The sequence below is a fragment of the Notolabrus celidotus genome, chromosome 13, assembly GCF_009762535.1.
Source record: "Notolabrus celidotus isolate fNotCel1 chromosome 13, fNotCel1.pri, whole genome shotgun sequence".
Classification (NCBI taxonomy): Eukaryota; Metazoa; Chordata; class Actinopteri; order Labriformes; family Labridae; genus Notolabrus; species Notolabrus celidotus.
Window position 1 is genome coordinate 13,880,882 of NC_048284.1, and position 12,597 is coordinate 13,893,478.

Below are 12,597 nucleotides of genomic sequence, written 5' to 3' on the forward strand. Positions count from 1 at the left end.
TAGCTACCTGTTTACACCCAAAAGAAATATAATGCATCCACATTCATGCATCCACATGTACAGTCCCTTTGAGAGGAATATGAAATGAGCATGTGTAATTACATGGCAAACATAGTAATGATCTGATGTTTAAATATTTCAATAGTTTTGTGTCGTGCTGGCACCCTGGCAATCCATCCTCAGAGACAGCCTCCAAGGCAGCCACACGAGACGCACAACAGGGAGTGTGTGCGCCCAACACGTGAGCTAGCTAGCTGTACAGCCAGAAATATTAATGAAGGACTCATTGCTCAAGGCCCCCGAGAAGACATGTTAGAGAAAATGCACGAAAAATACATCATAAATTAGAAGAGAGAGAGAGAGAGATGGATGGGACAAAAGTGAACAGCCTTCGCCTCAACTCTGAAGATCAAAAATGGTGCCATTGAAATGTATTTGGTTCAAATTCTCTGCTCAGTTTATTTTATTTTATGGCAACTTTATTGTCCATTTATTTGGTCACTTGCATCTGCAGGTGACAGTTTTAGCTGATACAACAGGCAGGTGTAATGATTTATGGAATCAGCTTGCAGTTTAAAACCTTATTTCTACAATCACTTTTTTTCAGAATTATGGAAAATATGCTAATTCTTTTTTCTGTACGAGAGATGAATAAATCACCACCACTCTCAGGTCTGTAGGTTAATTAGCTACAGAATTAAAGCTAATATGATGATTTTTTAGCTGGTTATGAAACTGACTGAAGTTAATACTGATGTCTGATTGTGACCTACAAAAGCCAATGAGACCATTCACAGTAAGATTGACTATTTCTATAAAGTTATTTCTGATGTATGATTCACTGCTGGTGGGTAGGTGACAGTTTAAGTGGTTAATACGTCACAGAAAAGCCTGTTTACATTTTCAACAGCAGAGGTTATCCATATGAGTTATGTACAAAAGTCTTACAATAAAGCAGGATAAGAAGTCTTGTCATAAAAAAACCCTAAAGAGATAAGGTGTGTCACTTTGAGGGGCACCAAAATCAATGAAAATTTAAAGTTCCTCAAAGGACCTCTAACAGTGCATCAAAGAAATACAACAGACAGCATAGTCTGTTGTATCAAAACTATCAATCAACCTTTAAAAAACAAACAACAAATAAACAACAATGCATCAAGAGTATCAAAATCATCAAATAGGATATTTTTTTGATTTGGATATAAAAACAATTAAAAGATCAAATAAAACAATACAAATAAAAGGAGGTGTTGGGGATTGACTATAAAAGCACTAAAACAGGAAGGGCCGGTGGTTAAAATTATACAATAAATAAACACAGGTAAACCTAGCTAAAACAGTTGCAGAGCGGGGTTGAAAGGTTAAAAATTAAGATTCTGAATTGTCCAAAAGTTATAAGTGCATTTAATTCAAGACATTGCTGCAACTTGTTCTAGGAGTCAGGAGCAGAGAAACAAAAGGCAGTTTTTTTCCAGTTCTGACTGAACTAGAGGAACATGCAAAAGTAGCTAGTTTGAGGTGTGAGTCTGATAGAAACGGTCTGGGTAATGAAGAAGTTCAGTAAGGTTGGTTGGTAATTTTCCTAAGAAAGCTTTATAGAAAAAAAGGTTCCTATGGATATTGCGTCTTTCATGGAGAGAGAGCCAGCAAACCTTATTGCACAGAATGCAACGATGTGTAAAACTAGTAATTGGGATGGATATAAAAATAACTATTGTGGTTTAGCTAATCTACTCATGAGTGTAATAAACAACAGAGATAGAAGGCATTAATTAGCAAGGACATATGCTGTCAGGCGTTTTCTTTTTTAACCTCAGACAGAGCCATGATAGCGATTAACTTCTGCATTAAAAAAGTCAAAATGTCTTATATGGTCTAAATAAACAATGTGGAAAACTTGAATGTATGGAAAAATGTGAATACTAGTCCTTGTCTGGATGAAAAATTAACATCAAATATCAGATATCCAAGTCAAATCTCAATCTATACAGGCATGATGCAAACTAGAGACAAACTAGAAAACATTTGATACAGGGGTCAGATCAACTCCTTTTGAAGTTCCCTTTCTAACAGGGACTGACTCTGGAGTAAATGTCTGCAGCGTCTGTCATCTTTATCACCATCATTTAAAGAAAATACATCCTATTCTTTCACACTCTGAAGAGGATAGTCTTTGAACAGCCCGTTATGCCAAGCGACATCCCAATTCCTAGCATTCTACCATAACACATCTGACAGTGGGAGATATAAAACTTCTTTCATTGTGCAGCTTGAATCCAGACTCACCTGCCGCTTGGGACTGTGATTACACAGTCACCTTTAGAGTGATGATGTGTTTGTCTGTACGAGACTGAGTCAGAATGCTTTATTGCAGGGAGGAGGAGCGTAGGCAGATGGTGTCACCTCAGCCCTTCAGATTTTACGATGCTTGGAAACTGTCCTTGTTACCTTGGTAACATAAAAGCTGTCTCAATCTAAACATTCAAAACGACATTTGGGACTCCTTAAGCATGATGTGAGATATTTCTAAAAGGTAGTCATTTCCTGCTTTTGATTCATCTGTTTGACACACTGACCCACTACCTGTGCTGATAACAAGCTCATTCTCTGAGCTGTGATATGGAATCTGGGTCAATGGGGGGTAAATGAATCGCCTCTTGGGGCGTGAAACAGAGACAGGACGATTAACATGGTGGGTCCAGACTCCTTGAGTGGGATGACCTGACTCTGGCACTGATTCATGCAAAGGTGTTATAAGGTATGTGTGCATAGCTACAGCCATGAATGAATGTGATAGACCATTTCTGTCTCTACTGAACAAATCTGCTTCAACTGCTATAATTCAAGCATCAGACTGATGAAGCAACATTAAAATCGTCTTAGTGGGACCCTTTAAGGACTTCAGTGCAGTGCTACATGCCGTTGAACTGTCAAAAGTACACTCATTGGCTGCTGATTCCTTTAGTTTACCTGAACGCAGCAGTGACAAGTATTTGTTACCTTAGAGGAGCACTTTCTCTCGTCCAACTTAATTGACCTGCCTGAACAAACTTAACATGTGACGCAAGTATGCACAACGAATATGATTTAGATTATGGACCTACCATAGACTGTATAAATAATGGATGTGGTATCCGTGACGTCACCCATCTGTTCCTGAGAGCTGTTTTGAAGCCAATTGACGGCAGCAGCCATATTGGAAATGCTGAACTCAACCAGGCAGAGTGTGACGTAAAGGGGCAGAGTTTGAGCCTCCTAGCCAACAGTTATAGGTTTTTTGAATTGGCGTCTATGTGGTTTCCAGTGTTTCTGCTGCCAACCTCAAGCAGATTCTCGATGAATTGCAGTTTATAACACTTCCGCATGGGCTTCATAGTTTGAGACTGGAGGTAGCCGCTTGGGAACCTACTTATCTCTTTACAAGAACAGCCCAGAAAAAATGATATTGTATAAGACTCAGATCTTCTCCAGCCAAGCCAAAAGGTAATCTAATAAACATTAACAGAATTAAGGTGGGTAAGAAACCCCCAAGTGAGCACAAGTCAGCTGATGTCCTAAAAAGAAAACATAACCCTCCTTTACATGACTTACACTTAATCCTCTGTCATGACTGTGCCCCAGAGGAGGCCATACAATTTTTTTTGCCACATTTCAAATTAATGCAACACAGTTAAACTCATGACTGTATTATCTATTGAATGCTACAACTGTTTGTATTATGATTTTTCAAATACATAGGATTTTGAGTCCGCCTTGTTAAAGGATTTTATGTTTAAAAGTCATACATTGTGACATTTTGCTAAATTAAAAAAAATGAAAAAAAGTATCAAGGGAAAAAAAAGAAAGAATTTAAATCTTTTTATTTATTTATTTATCTTTTTTTTTTTTAACTACCAATTTTGGGCTCAGTTGTCTTCTTTTGTTCTATTGTTTCTTTTGTATTTTAATTTATTTTTACTGAAACATAAGATGTTTACAGATCATCATTGCTTTATTGCATATTGCATTTAAGTCCAGAAATTGCAACTGGATAATATACAGTGCACTTTATAAGTATTTTATATCTTTTAAATATCTGACTTGAAACATAAAAAAATGTAAGTGTACATACTTGCACACGGGCACTGCATTACCAAATTAGATTTAATGCAAACAAAACATATAGAAGAACGACTGTACCCTTGTCTCCCTTTATTTCATGCTAATGTTTCCTAAAAGGAGTTTTTTTTTCTCTTTCCATTTCCATTGTCAGGGAAAACCAGTTAGAACCAAGAAGTGTATTCAGGTTCCCATTTTTGTTCTCCTTTCCAAAAGCAACTTTCAAAAAGACAAATCAGGAAGACATTCAGTACGCCTTTGTTGTCATGGCAGCCTGAATGAGGAAAGTCATACAGGGATACACACTGAACTAATGCGCTCTATATTACATGCATACAGTTCTGTATGTAAACAGCATGGATTCGGTCAGGTGGAATCATTTCAGTGATGGTAATTCATTTTCTATTATACGCACATCAAAAGATATGATATAACGAGGGTATGAGTTTGAGTTAGGGAGAGGAACAAATAAAAGGAATAATGACTTCTTCTCTACTTCATCCTCCTTTAAACCATCATTAACACATCCTCTATCATAGAAACTCCCAGTTGGCGATGACTCTCCCCTCTGACGCAAAAAGAAACAAATAGAAAATGATTCCTCTTTGGAGACTTGGGGAAGAAGAGGCAGAGGAAATACAATCAGGGTGACACACTCAAACTAGAATCCAAAATGCTTCTTGTTGCCAAAAGCACAAGTAAGTGGCATTAAAACAGCCTGAACTTTAATGTTTTTTTCCCCGAGGTTACTAAATGGGATAACACAACATTGAATCAGAGGAGGATCTCTTCCAAAGGATGGTTTCGTGTCATTTTATTAAGCTGGAAGGCGATGAAGTAAGATAAATTTAGATTTAGTTTTATTTGGGATTTAAAACGACTCACTTAATGTTTTACATCCCTTTCATTTGTCATCAAATCCAAATGTTTTGGTGGAACTCTTTTCCCCTGATATTCATCTCTATTTATAGACACTACAGAAAAATTGTTGTAAACGAGGGCCTGAATTTTGTGTGTGAAGTTGTCCAGTATTACATTTGTAGACAAAGTAATATTGACCAATCACATATTAGTAGGCTTTGGTGTGTGAAGGAAAACAGCTCATATAAAGGCAAACAAAATGTTAAGTTTTCTGTCTATTCGTTCTTATTGAGAAAAATAAGCACGTGTAAGTGGTCAGGTGTTGGTTGGGAGCGCAACCAGGTCAGAGCGGCAGAAAACACACTCAAGCAGCTCTGATGTTGCTGATCTGCCAGCAACATTAGAGCCATCCAGTGGTGGGTAGAGTAAACCGAAACAGTACTCAAGTAAAAGTATTGTTACTTTACAATGATGGTGACTCAAGTAGAAGTAAGAGTACTGATAGAAATAAGTACTTGAGTAAGAGTAAATAAGTACCTCAGGAAAAACTACTCAAGTAGTGAGGAACTTCTTATTGTACCATATATGAAATTGTACTGTATTGGAAAAGCTAATGACAATGTGAAGTGCACACTGCTTTTAATAAAGCGACATAACCAGGAAATGCCTAAATTAATGCTGTAAAACTTCCTTGATAGCTGAATGAAATATGAGACCACATGATGTTTGTACCAAGTTGATAGAAAATCAAAAGAAAAAAAAAAGCGGGTTTAGTAAGTTCTTAATCAATTAATCCACACTTGATTCATTGTTAACATCCTTAATTATATGTTTCATTAATTTGAATCATGGTGTTAACATTGGCAAACATAAGACCCTTTAATTGAGAGAAAATCACAAGAATATTGGTTACTTTTTGGAGTTTATACTGCCAAAGTGAATCAGAATGAAGCTTCTGTGTGACTTAGTATTTACAGTAAAACTGAGACTCACCGGAAATAGATGAATGGGTGCTACTTCAGGAATGTAATGAACCAAGAAAGGATGATATCAATTTTCTAGATATAAGTGGAGGACAAATTATGCTTTGCTTTTGATATGAGCAAGTGCTAATAGGATTGTAGACACTACAGCGTGAGGAAAAGGAAGTCTAAGCAAAAACTAGCTACATCACAATGCCCACAAAGTTGGCCATGGTTCCCAGAGATATACACTGAGGTCTGACTGTTAGGTTACAAGATTGTCCTGATTTGGACATGTCTTTCAACATATGAATTCAGCATTTCATGCTTTGTGTGTCCATACCTCCTGTGTGCGATTAATGTCCCCAGATTCTGTTAGCAGTTTGATCGGGGTGGAGCGCTGGGACACAGACCCATCGTCATCGCGGTCCTCCTCTGAGTCGTCCTCCGAGGAGCTGCTAATGGCTTCCTCGCTGGGGGGAGGAGGTGCACTGGCTGCCGTCTTCCTCTGCAGCAACGTCTCCTCTTTGTTGCTCTTGTTGCTGCCAAAACAAAAATTGAAATGTACTTACAAACTCATTCACACTGACAAGTAGGCTTTCACGTAATTCATTATTTTGCTGTACGGCACATTTAAATGTCTATTTAATAAGATTGTTGTTGGGAGTGTTTTGGGGCAGAAGATTCTTTGCTTCCACAGCTCCTCACTGAAGGAACCTGACTAACACTCAAACAAACAAAACTGGAGTGCCTCCTTCAGTATTCAATTATGATTTTTTCCACATCGGCCAAGAAAAGCCTGGCTGAGTCACTGCCTATTGTGAATGTTTTCAGATAGAATAATATTCTCAACGGGTCCAAACTTCTCCCTCTTCCATGTGCTGGCTTCTGAAAGTACAGCCAAAGTGTGCCTCTTTTTCCCTGTAGCTTTGATTGTAATGAACTGTTTGGAAAGTTGGATATTCTTTTACTTTAACTTCAACAATAGGTGGGTTTACATGACCATTTTGTGCTATTCCGATTAAAATCTTTTGAATTGAAAGCTCTGTCATCTATTCGAATGAGGCATGCTCTACTCCGATCTGGTGTTTACAAGCTGGAGGCGTAGATTGTACACTGAGTACCCTTAGATGTATATTGATTGGACGTCAGTGTTTCTATCCTCTGACTCAGACTTAACTAACTGAGTGGAACACACTGTTTGCAGTGACAACGGCTGGCCTGCAGGTTTGGTGTGTCATTTGGTGGGAGGGGCTTAACCCAGGGACACGAGGTAGCAGAGAGAGAGTCAGAAGGTCAGAATGTTTAAGTTGCTTACTGCCACTTTACATTTTGGAAATCCTCAAGTCACAGAAGCTCCAGGTTTGTCAATTTCTTAAGTTTTTTTATTTCCTTGCAGAACCATGATGTGCCTATCTACCCCTCTAAATTTCTTTAGCTTTGACCAAGCGGCAACCTCCGGTCTAAAAATATGAGTCAATGCGGAAGTGTTAAAAGCTGCAGTTCATCGAGGATCCGCTTGAGGTTGGCTCTGGAAGTTTCAGAAGTCACATACAAATGAATGGGAAAAAGACAATCTTTACAGCATTAATAAACATGTTTACAGCCTGGTACAAAAGACGAGTGTAGTCTGGATAGTTCATTTCTCGATGTGCTCTCATGTGAGGGGGGTGAATTTTTATCTAACGCAGCAATTTTGAAGATATTGAGATTACTAGTCTTCCAATGAGAGGCATAGCTGCCTGTGGGAACACTGCAGCTGTTGGCTAGGAGGCTCAAACTCCGCCTCTTTACGTCACACTGGCTCGACAGAAGCATTATGGCTCCCGCCGACGATTTGCCTCAAAACCGCCCTTTCAGAAACAGATGGGTGCCGTCACGGATACTACGTCCATATTTTATACAGTCTGTGATATCTAGGCCTCTAAATTTCTTTAGCTTTGACCAATTTAGTTTGCTACACTGTTGCTGTTGTTATTGACACACTATAGTTTCACTGAAACTTGAAAGGCCTGGAGTGGCGTGTCACACAGACAAGATGTAAATCAGAATTTCAAACACCATTGTATGGTTCCAAAAAGTGTTTCCAATCCCATACATGTAACTTGAACAGTTTTGCAAAATACACATATCTGGTGATCTTCTGTCTGATTGTATTTATGATTAAGAGTTATGGCTTGTTACAAAAAAGGATCATATCATAAGCAGGAAAAAATAGGATGTCTTGCATTCTGGTATGTCTCAGTCAAGCTGCATCTCTATGCCTTTAAACAGTCAGTAGGGATCATTTTAATAATGACTTCTGGATCCTTTCTTGTGAAAAAATACCAAGCAAGGCCTTATGAGAAATTATTTAAAGAAATCACAGTTTCCAAAAGACCAGGGGGAACCTTGTGATGCTCCTTAAATATGTGTAGAGCAAAAGCCTCCTCGGATTGCTCACCTACTGTGATCTGTCCATGCAGGTGACTCAGAGGCTGGATGAATAGATGTGTAGAACTGACTGAAAATAGAGATTGCACTGTGTGTCTGCGAGAGTAAGCATGTGTGCACACGTGCTGTTTTTTTAAATTTTATTTATTTATCTTCCACTGACGTTGTTCTGTCACACCTGAGGCATCGTGCAGTCATTTGGCGAGGTGTTGCTGCAAAACGAGCAAATAAAAGAACTCTAATTATACCAAATAGAGAAGCCGGATGAGCTCTTTATTGTCTTTTAGCAATAATGTGTGTGGGATGTATAAACGATTATCATGTTTAACTGTGGAGGCTAAATTAAAACCTTTTGTTATGTTGTTCATGAAAAATGTTACTTGGAATAATACTCTTCACTGAAACCAGCAGTGGTCTTGAGCATCTGAAGGTCTGTTTCAAGAACTTATGTAGGGCCATTAATGAAAAAATATTCATATCTTTGGGTGAAAGTTAAGTTATATCTTATGTTAATTTAGGCCATAATTGCATATGATACAGTGCAATGCAATAACCTTTATGGATTTATATTACTGATGTTCATAGATGATAAAGCAATAGCTTTTTTGCAATAGCATGCATGTTAATTGATGATCTTCAGGGGGTAACAGTGTGGACTGATGGCCATGTTCTTGCATTTATTACAGCTGTGATGAACTTAACATAGGAAAGGCTATAATTGGCAGCTTGCAGAAACTAAACCCACTCGATCTAAGTGGAGTTTAACATTAAGAGATGCTGGGACATAAATACATAGGGCAAGAGATTGCCTTGAGAGGTGCTCACTGGTTATCATAGTTTATAATAAAATACAAATCCAAGGTTACAGATGCTTCATGAGAGGAAACCATCAGTCTGTTTGTCACTGTTTCTGCATCGTATTTTTTTTAAACATTTCCCCATTGTCAGTCATACTTGTGTTGTTGCCAATTTTACCAGTGATGTTGCTAGGTAAGTGTCCTGCCTTATCCTTGCATCCCAGGGACCCACCTCATCTTTCCCATGCAGAATGTAATTGGCTGAGTAGAGTTGTGGCGACCTTGGTTTTTAAAAACGTTATCACTGTTAATAAAGGTCTCATCAGATAAGTCTGTTTAGCTTTTTGTAGAGCCATCCCAAGAGGGAGAGAGCATTCAATCAATCAATCAATCAATCAATCAATCAATCAATCAATCAATCAATCAATCAATCAATCAATCAATCAATCAATCAATCAATCAATCAATCAATCAAATCTTTACTTATATAGCTCCAAGTCACAACAAACATGCTTTTACTAACATAGCAAGTCTAGACCGTACTATATGTTATATTCATAACAAAGACCAAACATCAAGACAGGATAAGATCCAGTCCTTTTAAAGACAGGACTCAGTCTGATCTCATCTTAATCCACCATGAGCAGAGCACTTTGCAGCATTTAGCAAGTTACAGCGGCAAGGACAAACTTCCTTAAGCAGGCAGAAACCTCGAGCAGAACCAGACTCATGTTTGACAGACATCTGCCTTGACAGTGTTGGGGTTGGAAAGAGGAATAGAGGAGGTTAAGAGAGAAAGAGAGAAAAAGCGACAAGAGGGTGTTAAAGGCAGCATGTCAGTACACAGACAGACACTGCTACACCCAGTGTCTCTTTCAGGTCACTCCAAGTGTTTGTTTAGTGTGCGTTCAGCTGCTCCACTTGCAACTACTAATTATTATTGTGTAATCGTAGCCCTGGGTGGTATCAGGGAAAATAGGTATTTGTTAGATAATCATCACATACTGTACACAGGAGAGCCCATTTTTAGGTCACTGCTAAGTGTTGTGACAGTAAGACAAACAAACAGACGATAAAACAGATACCCTGCTGGTTTGTTAAATAACATGGTAATTTCATTTTGGCAGCCAAATTGAAAAAAATCCAACCAGATTTTTCCTTTTGCAAGGGTTTGTACGCAGAATAAAAGATAACAAATGATTCATCTTTAAAATGTTTTGATTTGGTTGTTGAATGCTGGGACCTGTTGGAGAACTATCAAATACAAATTAGAGAGGGTAGATTATTTTATTCAGGTAGAAACTGTCATTTTCCCCCTAAACTGACATTTTGTAACTATATTCATCTTTAAAAGAGCTTTACTTTCCTGCAATATAACCACAGCTGACTGGGAAAAAATGTGTAAAAACATACGTCACACAACCAACTCAAATTATTGGAGAGAGTATATGTGGAAAATTTTATTAAGATATTTTACCACACCCCAAATTCAAAGTAAGGACAAAGATAACATTACATCAAGATGTTGGAGGGAATGCGGGGAGCAAATGGCAAATCACGGTCATATATTTTGGTCATGTAAAGTTATAAGGGGATTTGGGGATCAAAGTAATTTGCAATCTTATTGAAAATTAATTATCATTATTTTACTTTTATTTAATATTATTATTATCCTTTTCATTGGTTGTTGTATATTACTTTATCCATCTGTCTTTTTTTCTTGTTTTTTTTTCTTCGTTTGACTAAATGTATGTAATAAACTTGAAAAATGCAAATAAAAAAAACATAAATAAATAAAAATAAATAAATAAGAGCTTTAAAAGTAGGGCATACACCTGTTCATGCTGTTTTTCTAAGGCTCAGATTTGTGTTTTCATTACCAGCAACTCCATGAGTAAGAAGTTCAAGACAGCATCTTATTCTTAATTACATAGAGACATAAAGATAGAAACATTATACATACTAACTGTTAATTCTAAAGACAAATGCAACTGGAATTATTTCAGACAAAGCAAGTATCAGCAGCACACAGACTTTGTTTACAGTTTCCACACCAAATATTCACAGTGAGTGATCTAATTGGCTGTTAATAGAAAACAGTATGAGATTTGTCATGGGAAAAACATTACCTACACTTGTTCAGAATAAAAATCAGCAAAGAGATAAAATGTATTGCTTTCTGCACAGGGGTTGCCAAAAGTGATTCCAAGGGAAAGTCACTCACTGGAGCTTTAATGACACTGTTTCAACTTGAGTAGTTGATTGACCTGGGTGCAGTGGACCCTAAAAATACTCATGGCAGTCAGATTATGGAAGCCAGTGTGGGTCCATAGAAGGAGCAAAGACTCATTTTTAAAGGAAAACAATGAGGCAGGACAGAACATTGGATTGGTCTTGTGTAGTGCATTAGCGGTCATTCTGTGTTGCAATGATGTGAAGACAATTATGAGCTATCAGCACATTAGGTTTTTAATCAAGAAGAAGCAGCAAATTAAATAGCAGCAAATGTGTGTGCTGGATGGACACACACACGCACACACACACGCACACGCACACACGCACGCACGCACACACACACACACACACACACACACACACACACACACACACACACACACACACACACACACACACACACACACACACACACACACACACACACACACACACACACACACAGTTCATTGAAGGTGAAACAACTCTGCATGTTCCCAACAAAGACAGGAGGAAGGAAGGAACAGAGGCTTGTTTTTGGTTAACTGAGAACACAGTGTCAAATGAAGCCGTGTCCATGAGGGCACAGTGACATTGAGTGTGTAACATGCAAAAAACTAATGAGGACTTGTACATAGCCTAAGATGCACTCACCCAAGCACAGATTTTGCTGTTTCTTCTGGTTTGCGAACTGTGAAAGGGCTTGGATCCACTCCTACTGTCTTTGGCATAAATTCCCTTCATGAGCACAAAAAGAGAAGGACTTCCATTAGCTGGAACCCTGCGGTATCATCACAGTAATAGCCATAATAAAAGTTTGGTACACTGCACTGTAAACATACACTGTGTTCCTTAGCATGAATCCTGCGTCAACTTAGCAACACACTGCAGGAGTGTTCAGTAACTTTAATGCTGTGGACTAGTGGCAAACAACCTCAGATTTAAAGTTTTTAAGTGAACAAAATATTTCATAATGACACTTTGTTTGAGAATTCTGAATGTTTGTGTATCTACCTTGCAGAGTTCGTCATTGCGATGCAGAATGTGTCATCGAATGAGGTGAGTTCATACGGTTTGAAGAATTCAGTGTAGGTGTCGATACTCTCGTCGAAGCGGTTCGCTCGCTTCACTTTGATCTTCTTCATGTTGTCAGCACAGGGGACTGCATCCAACCAGGGTACAATCATGGAGACATGAGAGGACGCACACAAAAAGGGAAAAGACATTTATCT

General features: G+C 38.2%; 1 protein-coding gene across 2 annotated transcripts in view; it reads right to left on the reverse strand.

Moving 5' to 3' along the window:
- fig4a (FIG4 phosphoinositide 5-phosphatase a) overlaps nucleotides 1-12,597 on the reverse strand; it is an 80,945-nt gene that overhangs the window by 20,549 nt on the left and 47,799 nt on the right. For both annotated transcript variants that reach the window (XM_034699416.1, XM_034699417.1), the window contains exons 19-21: nucleotides 12,380-12,527; nucleotides 12,020-12,103; nucleotides 6,265-6,463 (exon numbers count right to left, since the gene is read on the reverse strand). In XM_034699416.1, coding sequence (XP_034555307.1) covers nucleotides 6,265-6,463; nucleotides 12,020-12,103; nucleotides 12,380-12,527 — 431 coding nt within the window. The remainder of the gene's footprint in view (nucleotides 1-6,264; nucleotides 6,464-12,019; nucleotides 12,104-12,379; nucleotides 12,528-12,597) is intronic.